This window comes from Gekko japonicus, unplaced genomic scaffold, assembly GCF_001447785.1.
Source record: "Gekko japonicus isolate JY-2015 unplaced genomic scaffold, Gekko_japonicus_V1.1 scaffold757, whole genome shotgun sequence".
Lineage (NCBI taxonomy): Eukaryota > Metazoa > Chordata > Lepidosauria > Squamata > Gekkonidae > Gekko > Gekko japonicus.
Genome location: NW_015162500.1, coordinates 726,201 through 743,371, shown reverse-complemented (window position 1 = coordinate 743,371; position 17,171 = coordinate 726,201). Strand labels below are relative to the sequence as shown.

The 17,171-nt window shown below is 46.5% G+C and overlaps 1 protein-coding gene across 1 annotated transcript in view; it reads left to right on the top strand.

Annotated features, from left to right (window-relative positions):
* The window catches only part of NECAB2 (N-terminal EF-hand calcium binding protein 2), a 119,395-nt gene that overhangs the window by 82,535 nt on the left and 19,689 nt on the right, over positions 1-17,171 (top strand). Inside the window, exon 5 of the mRNA XM_015406109.1 lies at positions 1,489-1,568. Coding sequence (XP_015261595.1) covers positions 1,489-1,568 — 80 coding nt within the window. The remainder of the gene's footprint in view (positions 1-1,488; positions 1,569-17,171) is intronic.

The following is a 17,171-nucleotide window of genomic DNA, read 5'->3' as shown; positions in this document are numbered from 1 at the left end:
AGTGAAAGTGGCATGCAATGTAGAGGGGAATTTCTGTTCCAGGGTGGGTTTGGTAAGACAGTGGAGCAAATGCTAGATGCAGATCAGGCCCCAGTGTGGGTTTGGTAAAACAATGATAGATGCAGAATGGGCCACAGTCTGGAGCCACCTTTGCTGTTTGGATTTAGACGGACTGACTGAGACTTTTGGAGCTGCGAGTTGGTTGAATGTGAAACCGCTGGGAGTGGAGGGAATCTGATGCAGGACCAGAAGTTCTGCTGCCTGCTTTCATGACTCTTTCTGTCTCCATGATGCTCTACAGGTATATCTGTCAATCAAGTGAATTTTACAAAGAGGGTGTAGCTCCCCAGTGCTCTCTTACCCAGAGGAAACTAAACCTGATAGCACTGCTCATGGAATTTCTCATTTCTCATTTGTAGGAAGTGCTTGCTGTTTGCTCAGCAATTATTCAGAGAGGGAACAATTATCTCCTAACTGAATTCTGGCATGTGGCCTTGGTTCAGCACAAACCTCGTAAATACAGACACTCCATCATTCTCTAACCGGTGTAATAGCCTATAGGGCGATCCTATAGCCCAAGGGAGAATGCAGAAAGCCTTTTAGTTATGCCCCTTCCAAGTTTGGCACACCTAGGAAAGACACTCTCTACTGTTCTCCTGCATTAGCCAGTGTAGTGGAGAGGTTAGAGTGTCATACTAGTCCCTTCTGTGGTGGAAAGTGGAGTTCTCCCTTGATGCCATTGTATTTCTGCAATGTCATTAAAATAAATGAGCCGTAACATGCACAGTCCATCTGGCCAGCCACATAAACCTGATAAGCCATTGGACCCATCCCCAGTTGAATTCATGTTCATTGGATTTGAACCATGACGCCTCTAACAAAACTGCTCTCGAGCCACAACTGTACAGATGTGGTGCTGAGTGAGAAGTCCTTTTTCCAGTGCAAATGAATTCACACCTGTGATTTCACTGAGGATTGGGTAAGCCAACTCCATGGAGATATTCCTGGGTGAAAGAGAATCCCAGGTATGCATGCCACCACAATGTTAAGGTGGTTTTTCATCAAGTTGGCAGCTAGTGTATTCCTATAGCTCTTGCAGTGTACCATGCTAAGATCCTCTGCTCTATGGAGCTCCTTTATGGGTATCCACAGTTTCTGCTAAAGTGGAATCAGCTCAGGCTTCCTTTCTTTGTGTGTTTCAAATTCCAACTTACTTTTCGAAGCAGGCTGTAGTTCCCTTTCATTGAAGACCTGGAGTGCTGCAGTTAAATTCTTTGGCAGTTTTACTACCGTTGTCACAACAGGATTCCCACATGTCATCTTGGAGAATCTTAGTAGATATGAAGTTAAAAAGCACTGGAGTAGCTTTACCATCCTTTGGATATCCTGAGCATTAGGCAGAAGACTTATGAACTGCTAAGGAAGCATGATCAGGATAGAATTAACCAAGATGCTATTTTTGGCCTCATAACTCTTCTCTTTCTGTAGCATCTTCAGACACCAAGGAGGAAGGTTTGGAAGCTCAAATCAACCGGTTAGCAGAGTTGATTGGAAGACTGGAAAACAAGGTAGGTGGTTCTTTTTAAGTGTTCTATTTTCATAGAACCCTCATTTAAAATGTAATTTGCATTCATCTATTTTCATAAATGCACACAGTGATTAAAAAATACAAACAGAAAGAGATAAAAATAAGCCATGTATAGCATAGTATAAAAAAACAGACTGAATGCATGAAGCGACCTCATACGGAATCAGATCACTGGTCCATCACAGTCAGTATTGAATACTTTGATTGGCAGTAGCTCTCCAGGATCTCAGGTGGAAGTCTTTCACATCACCTAAAACCTGATCCTGGAGATGCCAGGGACTGAACCTGGGACATTCTGCATTCCATGCAGATGCTCTGCCACTGAGCCACAGCCCCTCCCTAGCCTCTGGTCTGGTTTCAGTGACTCCTTTCCTCCAAATGAGGGGTCTTCTGTTCTCAGAAGAAAACTTCCTCCATCTGAGGGGTCCCTTGCTTACCAGAAAGGGGATCAGAAGATCCAGTGCTTATTATTTTGTCCCTTGATAATTCTACAAGAATAAGTTATGTCATGATTAACACCTTTTCATCAGATGTACACATGGTGTTACTTTTTCCTCTGGATATTAAGTTCATATATAGGATGCCAAAATGAAGCAGTGATAATTCCTGTAATTGCAAGTTAATGGATAAAGTAGCAATAATATTTAGAACCTGACAGGGGAATGAGGTGGCTATCTCTTCTTTCTTGCAAGACTGGGGGGAATGTGCAGATTTTTTAATAGGAACTCTGTTTGAAGAGGCACAAGAAAGAGAGAAGGAATCTCTCCGCTCACTTTTCTTCTCACTTGCCCAGGGCATTTTTTGTGGTGGCACCCGGCCTTTGGAATGGCCTCCTTTTGAGGATCATCTCTGGTGCCTATTTTACTGTCTTTTAGACACCAGGACAAAACTGTCTTTTTATGTGGGCTTTTGACTTGGGATTTTAACTGACAAACTTTCCAACTGTTTAATGGTCCTCTTCTGTCTGAGGTCTGTTTTATGGCCAATTTTGTGCTGCCTTTATGTCTTCGGGCTAGTTTTAGTGACTTGTTTGTTTTTTATATTTGATAATTTATTATTTTAATTGTAAACCACCTTGAGCAGGACTTGGGAGAGACAGCATAAAAATCTCCTAAATAAATGGACAGAGAAATAAAAACATTTTCTTGGAACTAAGCCCCATGGGATAAAATGGGACTTACTTCAGAGTATACCCACTTAGGATTGTTTCAGCAATCCTCGATGGCAGGGGTGGACAAACTGCAGCTCAGGAGCCATATGCGGCTCTTTCACAGAGTCTAATTTAATGTTAATAAAAAGCAAATTTGCATATATATTTTTTTAAATGTGTGTGTGATATTTGTCCATGTCTTGTGGCTCTCAAACATCTGGCATTTATTCTGTGTGGCTCTTATGTTAAGCAAGTTTGGCCACCCCTGCTCTATGGGGATGCCAGCCTTCAGCCTGGGGATCTCCCGGAGTTACAACTGATTTCCAGACTACAGAGATCAGTTCCCCTGGAGAAAATGGATGCTTTGGAGGGCAGACTGCATGGTATTATACCCCACTGAGGTCCATATCCTCCCCAGGCTCCACACCCTAAATCTCCAGGAATTTCCCAACCTGGAGATGGCAGCCCTGCACCCCACCCCCTGCCAGTGGCCAGGGTGGACATGGCAACCCTAGTCCTCTATCAAGGCTTGCAACATATTGATAGACTGATGGTTTAAAAGGCAATTTTGATTCAGGTTTATCCCAGAATTTCCGAAGTAGTTGTCCATGTAATCTTCCCCCATTAATACTGGATTTTTAATTAATTTTGATAGGCTTAGCAGCTGGGGGTTGTTGTTTTTTTTAAAAAAATTGAACCATTAGCATGTGACCTTCCAGAATGTCGGGATTTGTGCCGCAACATGAACGTTTAACATAAAATGAGAAACTGTAGGTAGCGCTTTGAAGAATGACAAGATACATGCTGAATAGGATTGGGAACCGTGGCATGGAAACGAAGGCCAGTGGGCGAGAGAGGAAATCTCTCTGTCATAATGCATCATGCCCTTGAATTCTAAAAAGCAAAAGGTGAGCGTGAAGGCCACAGGCGATGCAGAACTCTGAGCTCGAACTAAAAGCCATGAAAATAACATTATGCAAAGATGCGCCGTCAGTGGCAGAAGACCGTGAAATGCACAAGGCTGTTGCGAAGGCCCAGTGTGACGTGCTGAATTTTTTTAAAAAAGGAGAGTACATTCTCATACATTTGATTTCTGTAATGTGGATACACAAAAGAATAAGCACTGGGACATTTCTGCCGCTTTTTGGACTCATAAAATAGCATCAGATTTTACAAACAAATGTTGCTGTTCAATGTGGTGCTGTGCCATGGCTCTATATTGTTATGAGCCAGTTTGACTTTCACAGGACTGTCTTTTTGTTGGCCCCTGAATAAGCCTGCCTCCTCCATATACACTCTGTGTCACGGTGACAAGAAAACTGCAGAGGACTGTGCTTTGAGTCTTTTGTCTTGGACAGAACCATCGTCTATCTGACTTTCGCTGCCGAAGTTAGGGCAGACTATTAGAACCCAGAGTGTTTCTTTCCCAATAAGCCTGAGTCTGTCACGCCTAATAGCCACACTGGGGGCAGCCGGCACCAAGGTCGACTCAATGAACAGATTAAAATCATTTTGGGGGGGGAATTATAATAATTGGTTTTGTTAGTTTGTAGCCCCAATCTCTTCCCTCCCCTTCTGAAGTCTCTATAGAAAATCTCCACTGAATTCCACCAGTTCCTTTCCCTTTTAAGTGTACCCTAAGGGGATAATGAAATTGTGATTTATTGCACATACCAGAAATATGCTTTCCCTCAGTGGTATTCTAAAATCCATAATTTAAATGAGCCGTTTCAGCATTCTCTCCTTCCAGAGATTGGGTTTCCCCCTCTTAGGGCCAGTTTTGCTGGTTATTGAAATAAGACTTTTATGGATATCCCCGCAGTTGTGATGGATAATAAACCTACCAAGCGTAGCCTAGATTTGCTGTTGCACAGAAACAGACCTTGTTTCTGCTGCATAGACATTCTTCTGGCACAGACGTAAAATTCCTTCACCTTCATAGCTCACCTTACCCCTTGCTGTTGGCCCTGGAAGGAACAAGGCCACCTAGCTGGGGTGGCCAAGACCATGAATGGCTCGCCATCAAACCAAAGTGGACATTAAGGACAAAGAGCTCTCTAGGGAACAGCCGTAGACCTAACTGGCAAGCAACAAGGTTGAGTGCATGCTCCAGCAGCACGAGACCCAACAGAGTCCTGCTGGACGTCTGCAGGACCCACTTTTCCAGGGGCAAACCCAAGTCATAAGGTTCAGTTCTGGAGGCAGCAGGTCCAGCGGGGTTACCCCCTGTTGCATCGGAGCTCAGCAGGAGCTGGACTCTGCATCAGAGGATCATGGGAAGGCTGCTGCTCAGGAGCACCCGTTAGCCCTTGGGGGCTCCTCCCGTTCTTCTACAGGAGCCTTGTGCTGGGGGGGGCATCTCTTGAGGCTGTTTCATCATCATCATCATCATCATCATCATCATCATCATCATCTCCTCCACCACCACCCATCATCCTAGTTAATGCAGATCATAAAACTTCATCACTGATTTAACAGCTATGTATAATATAATCACATTTTATCACAACACAATCAAATCATTATAATAGTAACCCATGAATGGATTCTCAGTAGAACACATTATGGGACACCAGCACATTTCCTGACTTCTAATCTCCTCAGACCTCTGAAATGCACTAAGTTTTACCATACTAACTGGTTCATATACTTTTCAGCTGATTCCCCCCCTCCCCTGGAGTTCCTCTGAAATGCACTAAGTTTTACCATACTAACTGGTTCATATACTTTTCAGCTGATCCCCCCCCTCCCCTGGAGTTATTTGAGATTTCTAGAAGTGCGCATTAACAATTCCACCTGCAGTCAGTTGTCGGGGGCCAGAGGCTGCCCTGGACTCGACCTGGCTCTGGCCAAGCAAGCCATGCACATGCGGGGGGAGGAAACTCACCCTGTCCTGGAGAGCTGGGGTGGGGAGGACAGCCATGACCCTGATGATGGGGAGCTTCTATCTGGGTGTAGGTATTGGGCAGAGCTGGGCGGAGCTGATGACATTGACTGTGGTATCCAAGACATGATCACTGTGCTTGTGGCTGCCAATGATGTAGAAGAAGAAGAGAAGAGAAGAAGAGATTGGATTTATACCCTCAAACCCGGTTCTCCCAGATTAGAGTCCGCGCACTTAACCACTACACCAAACTGGCTCTCAATGTAAAAGGGAAATGTAGCCTCAGAGGCCAGGGAAGAAAGGCCTTGCAGGAGCCAGGCAGGGCAGGGGAGGCACAAGGCAGCCATAGCAGAGGCGGGGAACTCCACCTACCTGTCTGCAAGGGCAGCCGGTGAAGGACTGCACTCACCACACTGTGGTGGCAGGAGGGGGGCAAAGGCCAGAAGCCGGGCTGAGCCCAGAGACTGGATTGGAAAGGGGCAGGCAGCCCTCCTGAGCCACACAGAGACAGATAGGGGGAAGGAGGATTGGCAGCACAGGGAAGAGGTGGGTGAGACTTTCTTTTCTTTTCTGCCCTCCAGGGAAGAGTGCGAGGACATGGGATTGGGTTCAGACCGAGTAGGAGTGGGACCAGGAAAGGCCATGAAAAGGAAACTTTCACACCTGACTGGGGAGAAAAGATGACCTGAGCTCTGGGAGAGGGGAGAGAGAGAAAGAGAGAGAGAGGGGTGGGACCAGGAAAGGCCTGAGCTCTGGGAGAGGGGAGAGAGAGAGCGCCAGAGAGAGCAAGTCCAGGGAAGGAAGAGGACCAGGGTGCCCTAACCCCCTCTCCTTCATAATTCTGAGTCCAGCAAGAAGGCCTCACACATTCTCCCAATGAAATGGCAACATGGCATGGAACCCACTTTGGGGATGGGGGAGCCTCACATCAATAAATTTAACATTATTTCCTGGTGAGAGTTTTGTATACCTTTCCTTCATAGTTTAATAGGGGGGAAACACTCAGCTTTAAAGGGCAAAACTACTCATAACACTTCGGCAATAGTCTGATTCACCATTTTCCAGTACTCCTCGCCTTTTTCACATAACCACCACATATGTAGGAGGTCAGCCTTCTTACAACAGCAATTCCAGCATTTTCCAGATAATGTCTGATAAACTTTTGAGAGTCTCCATGGGGATAACTACCACTGGTGAATCCTCTTAAAACTGTTCTCACTTGTTTGTAGATTAACTGAAAACAGCAATTCCTTCTCATATACCTACTGCCCTACTTTTGGCTCTGTCACATATCCCAGGGCCTTGTGCCCTTCCAGTTGAAGCCTTTTAGGTCCATTCAATTCCAGGTTTAGCAGCAGGGAGCATGTTTTTGAAAAGTGACCAGGGGCATTCACTGTTGTTCATTTTTTTCAAATCCTGAAGTTTCCCTCAGATGTCCTGTCCTTCTTTAAAGTGCCACTAAATAGTTCTTAATTTGTAGACAGCTTATTTGATTCCCATTTGCTAACTTTCCTGTTCCATGGGGAACTACCATATTATCTTTAACGATATCTTTGTATCTAGCCAACCCAACGTCTTCCCAGATCTTATCTTGACTTTTTGGCTGTTGTACTTTGATTCCCCTGTCTCTTACTGACAAATGCACAAAGCTAAAGGAATGATTGGTGGTGCTAGTTCCACAGGATAATTAGCCCATATTTTCATCAGGTCATTAATTACCCTCTCACTTCCAGTATGCACTCTTGTCCAAATCCAGGCATACCGAGGCATTGAAACAAAGTCTTCTTCAGCTGCCAGCAATGATTTACCTTCCTGGTCCCTCATTCTCATTCATTTGATACAAAATAATATTTCCCTAGAGTAGGCCTACCACCCCCTCAGGGGTAGACTGGCCATTGAACTCCCAGGGAAATTTCCCAGTAGGCCAAGGACAGCCAGGAACAAGCAAGGCCAAGCCCCACCAATGGTATCCCCACGGCTCAGGGGTTACTCCCAGACTCCAAAATCAGCTTCTAATTTGGCAATGAAAGGATTAAAAATTATAATCTTTCAATATTAAAACCTCTAAATATTTAATAGCCTTAGTGATACATTTTATATTTGTGAAGAAAGATTTGCCTCTGAACTGGGATACATTTATGTTAATTGACATAGCCTCTTTTTTCCAAAATCTACCTTGCATTCTACCACTTTTCTATATTCCTCTACTCAGTACAGGGAAAATCCCTTACCCAGTTTCTGGAGATATGTCACCGCATCATTTGCAAAAAGATTCAGCTTGTAACCATCTCTTGGAGTTCTCACCCCTTGTGTTTGGTCATTTCGCCTTATGGATTGTGCCATTGGTAGCGGTGATGGTGTAAACAAAAGCACTGACAATGGAAAGTGTTTTTTTTTCTATAGTTGGGAAGCCCACCATTTATTAAAATCCTCACTAGAGTTCCAGCAAATGTTGAGCCTATCCAGTCTTCAGAAATATATTACAGATCCATAACCTTCCATACATTTGAAGAGAAATTTAGTCTCCAACCTATCAAATGTTTACTCTGTACCCAATGAGAGAATTGCAGTTGGAATTTTCTTTGCCTGTGTACACTCAATTATGTTTAAGATTTCCCATCTGCTGGATGTAAGATGTGCCTTGGGGATAGACCCAGTTTCATTGTGAAGATATGTTTGGCATTACTGAGTTTTAACTGGTTTGTTAAAATTGTTGTTAGAATTTTGAAATCATCATTTAACAGGCTAATTGGCCTATGTGAGCCAGGTAGACTTATCTTTTCCTTGCTGGGGAATAAGAACAATTTTCCTTTCTAACCATGAATCAGGGAACTACTTTATCACAGTTTCCTATCCCAGACTTCCTCAGGTGAGGAAGGTTTGCTCCCTGACATGCATAGCCCAGGCTAGCCCAACCTCATCAGCTAAGCAGGATTACCAGGTTAGTACTTGGATGGGAGACCACCAAGGAAGTCCAGAGTTGCTACACAGAGGCAGGCAATGGCAAACCCACCTCTTATTTTTCTCTTGCCTTGGAATCTCTATGGGGTCATCATAAGTCGGTTGCGTTCACCACTTTCCACCACTAAGGAGAGTTTGCAGAGGGGTCTATAGAACTTGGATATTTCAGCAGGGCAACAACTGCTGTCCCTAAGCTTTCTACAGTCTTGTTGGCATTGCAAGCCGGGCAATAAACTGGATGCAGCAACTGCCTGTGCTGGATTTGGAAAGAGTAGGGTAAGTAATCCCAGGAGCAGCAGAGAGCCACTGCAGCTCGGGGGTGGTGGTGGGTGTTTCTAAAGCCACTCAGCCTCAAGGGACCTTTCTGGGAATGCTCCAGACTTTGGAGCAAAGGGTTTTGCAGGAAAGGCTACACTGAAATCCCCTCAGCATATAATCCCCTCAGGTGCCTGAGGCAGGCTCTTCAACTCTTCCCCACCCCCCAGCAACCATTGCATAATACCTTTTATTAAGACTGACTCAAATGTCACAAAGCAGTAAACAGAGACAAACTCCCTGCCTGCCATCCCTCCCCCTTCCCAGTTTCCTTTCTGCAGTCACTCTTCACTCTCTGAACAGGTGAAGACCATCTCTACATCAAGCTCAGCCTCTAGCATCTTTTTTCATCATTTTGCCTTCTCAAGAGGCAAAAAAAGAGATGCTGTTTGTTTTCTGTCTCTTAGAAGCTTGTGTTGTAGCTGCCCGGAAGCTTGGTTCATGTGTCTTTTCCTTTTAATGTGTTTCCTAAGCCTGCTTGCTTCCTTGCCGCAACTGCTCTGAGATCCAGAAAGCCACCAGAAAACTGAAATACAATCAATTTCATCTCACTTATTGCCTCTGTCTCACTTATTGCCTGGATTCTAGAGTCTGCTTCTCACCTGACTTTGGCTGACTGAATATTAGCGGCCTTGGGATAGCCAATGGGAGGACTCAGTGATATCTTGTTTTTCTTATCTAGTTGACGGAACCTAATATATAATTACATTTCTAAGGAGAACAAGGCTAACTGTTATAATACTTTAGGTGTCCTTGGTGTAGTGGTTAAGTGTGTGTACTCTAGTCTGGGAGAACTGGGTTTGATTCCCCACTCCTCCACTTGCACCTGCTGGATGACCTTGGGCAAGCCATAGTTCTTTCAGAGCTCTCTCAGCCCCATCTACCTCCCAGGGTGTCTGTTGTGGGGAGGGGAAGGGAAAGCAGTTTGTAAACCACTCTGAGACTCCTTTGCATAGTGGAGGGCAGGGTATAAATCCAATCTCTTCTACTTCTTCCGTAACGAGAGAAGGGCTCTCAAATCTCAATTGGTGCGAGCAGTCTTAATTACCAAAGTATTTATTTATTTATCAAAACATTTATATCCTGCTTTTCCTCTTGGTTCTAGGCAGCTTACAGTAATAGTTAAAGCATCCCTAACTAAAACCAGCTAAAATTAGTTCCCTTCTCCAAATCACTAAGCAAGGTGGAGCATTATTGGGAATACTATATAATGGCCCCGTTCACACAGCGAATTTGCCGCGGGAGAGCCACGACTGAATGGCGGAGTATCCAGGCGCGATCACACCGCAACATCTGGCAAGTGGAGCGCACCCGTGGCCAACCCGTGGTATACTGCCGAAAATGCAGAGTTAAAAAATACTTGGTCGAAGGTACTAGCAACCGGTTTGCCACGGGCTGCCTCCGGACTCCCACGGTGTGATCGCGCCAGCGCACTGCTTTTCCCTACAGCCCCTCGTTGACACGGAGGGACGGAACCGTGGCATGCCACTGGCACGTGGGATCACGTTCTGGTAGCGTTGAATTGTGGTGCCACAAATAGCCACGCCTTCCTCCCGCGTTATCCGCCCATGTGACCAGGGCCAACGATGCCTTTTCTTTTGCACCGCAATAAAGAATAGTTTGATTTTGTTCATTTGATTTGGAGGGGTGACTTAGAAAACTTCATGGCTGCATGTTCAGGCATGAACTATGCCCACATAATATAGTTTTATAGTTCTTTACATTGAATTGGAGTAATTATTAAATATATTTCACTGTAGCTGCTTTGTTCTTTCCTTTTTTGGGAACTGTGACCACCTTCCAATGTCACGACCAGCCTCTGTTTGTCCATGATGGGCATGAACACAAAACTTGAGAGCCAGTTTGGTGTCGTGATTGAGAGCAGCGGACTCTAATCTGGGAGAACTGGGGTTGATTCCCCCCTCCTCCACATGCAGCCCGCTGGGTGACCTTGGGTCAGCCACAGTTCTCTCAGAGCTGTTCTCTCAAAAGCAGTTCTCTCAGGGTGTCTGTTGTGGGGAGAGGAAGGGAAGGAGACTGGAAGCCACTCTGAGACTCCAAGTGAAGGGTGGATTATAAATCCAACTCTTCTTCTTCTTCGCTGTGCTTGAATTCTGCTGCTTTCCTCCCTTCATGCAAAGAGCACAAATGGAAGCCTCCCAGTTTGGGGAGCCTTGAATCAAATAATGTGCATATGGGATTAAACCTGCAGTGGGAAGGACTCCTATATCCAGATGTCATGGCAAACTGGAGTTTGATTCAAGATTTCAGCTGACCTCCATGCTTAATGACTGAACATACAAGCATAGCAAACCAGCCACATTGGTGCCTGACACGATGTCTGAATTCAGCTTTTGATACTTAATTGGAATCTCTTTCCCAACAAGAGAATAGTGTAGTGCTTATGAAATGATCAGAGCATATCCATGGGCCTCTTGGTCACAGGGGGGATTCTCTCTCTTAATCGTATTCAATGCCATACTTTATCGCCTATAAAGCAGGTACTCCTTTAACGGAGAGTTCTTACCATCAGCAGTTCACACAGGATGTCCATCTGGAGACCCAGTGTGGTTTAGTGGTTACCAGGGCTCTTTTTGTAGAAAAAGCCCAACAGGAACTCATTAGCATAATAGGCCACACCCCTGACACCACAGCTCATTAGCACATTAGGCCGCACCCACATGTTACCAGAAGTGTGGTTATCCAGCCACACCCACCTTTTGCTTGTTATTCTGTTTACCTTGTTTGTTGTCAAAACCCAGGGCTTGGGAGCCAGACGGAACTTCGTTCCTGTGCGTTCCTGCCCCAAAATAGCCCTGGTGGTTACCGTGTCCAACTAGGATCTGGGAGGCCAGGGTCTGAGTCCCCACTCTGCCATGGAAGCCTGCCGGGGGACCTTGGGACGAGACACACCAACACTCATGCTTTGCATGGCTGTATAAGCATAAAATGGAGGAAAGGGGAATGAGGTAAGCCACTCTGAGTCCCCACTGTGAGAAAGGCAGGATACAAACAAAGTCAATAAATAAAAATAAGTGATCTCAGTGATAAATCCAGTTTACATTATTTCCAATCCAATTTATCCTTTCCTAAGCCAATTCATGCAATGCCATGTGCCGTCAGATTTCTGATTCATAGCTACTGCATATGTGGCAGCTGCCAAAGGATTCTCCATGGGAGCCTTTGGATCGTGACTCTCACTGCGGGAGTATCATCAGATAAATCCACTGCAATTTGGCCACAGTTAAATAATAAAATTCATACTCTCATCACCTAAAAATGACTTAACAGGTACAAGATGCCAGCATATTTTATGGCATTTCCAACAATTATACCTTCTCTAGACCCTATGCAGTCTTTGTGGTGCATTTTGTTACATTTGTATTTGGCTTTTCTCCCTGATCGGACTCAGAGCCGCTGTTCAGATCACACCCCTTCACGTAATCTTCACAACAAACACCTTGTGAGGGTCGGTTAGGTTTACAGATTGTGACGGGCCCGGAGTCACCTGGCAGGGTTCCATGGCCAAATGAGGGATTTGAACCCAGTCATCTCAGATCCTGGTGTGATGCTCTCCCACACCATTCCTCTTGGATAGAGACTTCTAAGCAGTGGGGAGTGGGAGGAAATATGATATCTGATTCAGGACCAGATAAATCACCATTTGTCCTGCATGTCACCTGACCTCACATGAACAGGCAGTTGCAGTTCCACCATCTGGCCATTCACAGTGGTGGCGCTAAATGCATTGGGGAGCAGCTCAGCAGATCCACCCTCTGGCAAGCGCTTTTAATCTCATTTCTTGTAGTGTGGAGATTGAAGCACTGTGGCTTGCTGCTAGAGACTCGCATTTGTGACCTCTGGTACTTCACTATCTCAAGATAAGCAAGGGTGAATGGTTGGCAGCCCTCTGAAATCCATATTTCCATATTCATTGGAGCACATGTCTAGAAAGCAGCACTGGCTATAGATCTCCACTGTTCGGTTGCTTCAAGTACTGCCTGCCATCGTAGACTGTTTTGGAGAATGTACTGCATTCTCACTAGCGTCCCTTCTGTGTTGTCATAACAACTAGGGGGGCTCCATTAGAAAACAACAATCACCCCAGCAATATTTTTAGGAAACGGTTGTCTAGGCAACAGCATATCTCCCCCCCACACTCACCCACCCTCAAATTCAGTCAATATGTATAGGATTCAGAGCATGTGTACATTTCCAGGAATTATTTTTGGACTGAAACCCATGTTTAGCGCATAGAGGTTGCATGCAGAGGACCTGTGTTCCTTTGGGCAACACGCTGAGCAGATACCCACATTAGAATTCTCGAAGGAGCATAATAAGGGTTTAGGAACTTGATGACGAGGACCAATCAAGCTGGAAAGTGTAGAGGTATGCAGCCTTTCAAAGTTTGTGCTTTTAGCGCATTGGCATGCATTCAAATACTATGCCTATGAAATTTAATGGATGGGGTAGGGAGAGTATTTTAAAGCCATCTAAACATAAGAAACATCCTCCTTGTTTAGGCTAAGGGTCCATCTAGTCCAAAAGAAGGGAAGGGCACATTCCATTGCCCTCCCACCCCTTGAATGAAACACACCACCAGTTATGGGTTAAACTGGGAATATTATGTGTACATAAGCTGATCTGCAGCAGTTATTAACACGTTAAAGCACAGGTTGTGTTGTGCTTGCAAGCAAGCTTCCTAACTGGGCAAACCCACCCTGGCTCAGAGCCAGGTCTGGAATCCTTCCAGACCTTACCCGTCACGGCTCACATGCCAGTACATAGAGGGGGTGGAGGCCTGTTGTATGCTCCCACCAACCCCAAAGGGGCCCCCAACTGAGCCACCCTGACTGCCAAGCCTGTAGGTACCCAGCTTGAGCAAAAAAAACCCCGCTGATATCTCAGGGTGCTTGCCAACTCAAAATGCCCTCAACTCGTGCTTTTCCTGCCTCAGAGGGGGTTAGCCTTGGTTTAATTCCCCTCCCGCCAACCATGGTACCAACAGGCCACACATACCACCCCACAGATCAGCTAAAAAAATGTCTGTCCCGGCACTGAACAGGTGCACCCCACCCCATCTGAAAACTTGTGGCAACAAGAATTTGATCTCAGGGTGTGGAATGACTAGGCTTGCCAAGTCCCCCCAGGGGGCAGGGAAACCCCCACCCCAGAGGCCCGTTCCCCGCTGCCAGTGGATCGGGCCCCAGGGGGAACCCCACCCCCAAAGCACGCGATGTGCACGTCACCCGGAAGTGACACGACCACGCCGGGCATGCTGGGGGTGGGGCCACGGTCATCCGAGGGGGAACTCTATGGTTTGCGTCTGCTGAGGAGGGACATCCAATAGACAAGAGATTAAATGTTATTCTAATCATTTCACATCCGTGCACGTATGCATAGACATCCTTAAAGGAGTTGAGCTTATTTGCCAAGCATTGTGGTGCCTTGGAGCACCTTCCAGGTATGGGTGGTGTCTCATCACCAGACACCTCTAGGTCATAACTCGCCTCCTCTGTCAGAGCCCTGCTGGGGCCACTGCTCCAGGTTCCCAGCCTGCGGCCTCCCCAATAGACAAGAGATTAAATTTTATTCTAATCATTTCACATCCGTGCACGTATGCATAGACATCCTTAAAGGAGTTGAGCTTATTTGCCAAGCATTGTGGTGCCTTGGAGCACCTTCCGGGTATGGGTGGTGTCCTTCTCATCACCAGACACCTCTTGGTCGTAACTCGCCTCCTCTGTCGGAGCCCTGCTGGGGCCACTTGCCGTGTCCATCTCTGTCTTTGTCTCTGCCTCCAGCCGAGGCACAGCTCACCCTGTTCAGAGCAGCTCTGAGGAGGAAAGGCTGGGGTTGCTGTGGGTGCGCTGCCAGGCAACTCAGCCAGGCCCAGAGCCTGCTCCAGGTTCCCAGCCTGCGGCCTCCCCTCATCCAACCCCTTCTCCCTTTCAGCTCCTTCAGAAGAGAGATTGGGCTTTTACTCTCCAAGAGTAGCTCCTCGCTCTCATCTTTCCTTCCTGAGGAGAGGGGTTGTTTGTTTTTTAAAAAGAAGACAGAAGTCTGTTGAAGATGATGGAGCAGGACAGGATGAGGCCTAGCACTGCATCTAGAGCTTTTGGGTTTCCCTTACAGCATCCAAGGACTTCCCTGACCTCAGAGGTTCGGGCTAGTCCGATCTCGTCAGATTTTAGAAGCTAAGCAGGGTCAGCCCTGGTTAGTCTTGGATGGGAAACCTCCAAAGAAGCCCAGGGTTGCTATACAGAGGCAGGCAATGACAGACCACATTCATTCGTCTCTTGCCTTGAAAACCCTATAGGGTTGCCATAAGTCGGCTGCAACTTGGCGGCACTTTTCTCCACCATCCAGGGACCAATTGATACAATGGTGGTGGATAACTCATATATAAATTGGCCCTTGGATGCTGAACAGGAAGCACTGTGTCCTGGCTTTCGGCACATGCTCCCCTGTGACGTGAGCCTCACACCCTTGGGGGGCAGGTATTTTAAACAACTGGTAACAAAGCTCTTTCGAGAGTCCAAGTCCAACCACCAGTGTCTTCATAAGACTTGTTGCAGATCTCAACGGTCAGCATTGGTGGGCCACAAACAACCTCTCCCGAGCCTCAGGAAGGCCAAACACTGCATAGCAGCACCAATCACAGCCGGCCCTCCTTTACTCCTTGGGTGACAGCAGTAGGTCATCGGGCCCACTGACAAGTGTCAGTCTTCCTTGGGATCATCAGATCTGCCTCTACCCTAAGGAACTCATGGGAACTTTTTTTGAGGGGAGGAATATACAAGTTCCAGCATCCCCAGTGTTGCCAGAAGTGACCCCAATACATTGGGGGAATGTTCTAGCATTTGCCTGAAATTCTATGGTAAAACCACAGAGGTTGGGGTGAATCCTGAAGTGTCACCCCCATATAGCCATGATGTTGCGCTGCTGGGGAGATGCCATTCCCCCCCCATATTCCCCGCACTGGCTTGTTGAGTGGCAGCAGGGAACACGGGACCCAGAAAGGAGGTCTCCCACTGGAGAACAAGATCTCCCCCCTCCAAGTCTACCCCCAGGCCCTGTCAGAGGTCCAGAGAGGTCCAGGCCACTACCAGCTTTTGAGGCCTCTAGCCATAATTAAAAAATTATAAAAAATTATGACAGAATAGGGTTGCCAGGTCTGGGTTGAAAAATACCTGGAGACTTTGGGGGTGGATCCAGGAGAGGGCAGGGTTTGGGGAGGGGAGATGGCTCAGCACGGGACAATGCCATAGAGTCCACCCTTCAAAGCAGCCATTTTCTCTAGGGGAGCTGATCTCTGTCAGCTGGAGATCAGTGGGAGATCTCCAGGCCCCACCTGGAGGCTGTCCACCTTATGACAGAAACAGGGACAAAACTCTATACCGATTTTTTTTTAAATGATGCCTTTACCAAATCACATCTCTTATTTGCTTAAAGTATGCAGCTGCAGGCTGAGAGCACGTGTCACATTTTGGTCCAATAGGCATGTGCATAGAAACAAGTTGTGGAATGTATCAAGTGCCCCCAGAATGAACAACAGTTTACATTTGAGGCCCACCTTTTTTGGTTCTCCAAAGCCCAGGCAGTTCATAGAAGCTGGATGAGCTCCCCATAGGGAAGCCAAGCCCCTCTTCTCCTGATGCACATCATGAAGTGAATGAAGGCAGTATTAGTCTCTAGTCCCCAGGAGAAATGAGAACCTTTCCAGAAACCGTTGATTAAGTGCTTGATTCAAGTCAGGCAATAGCCTGGCACGTTTTGGGGTCTGTGTGAGCGAGAGGAAGCAGAAGTATTTAGGAACAATTGTGTCAAGGTGACACTGTGACACTCCACTGGGGAAGCAGGCGCCTACTCAGAACTTCAGCATGAAATCTTGCCTGGACTCTATAGCAACAAATTAAAAGGTCTGCCTTGATGAATACTTATTTTTCATCATAAGACGTTGCCTTCCGGCATCAGACCATCTTTCTCCGTATTTTCTGTTTCTGACTGGCAGAAGCTCTCCTGGGCCAGAGAAAGGCTTGCTCCAACTTCTGAGATCTCAGATCTTTTTGCTCAAGATGCCAGGAACTGAACCCAGGACTTTGTACATGCAAAGGACACATTCTATCCCAGTTAGGGTTCCCAACCTACAGGTGGTACCTGGAGATTTCCAGCTATTACAATTGATCTCCAGACAACCAAGATCAGCTCCCCCTGAAGAAAACGGCTGCTTTGGCGGGTGGGCTCTATGGCATTAGACCCTGCTGAGGTCA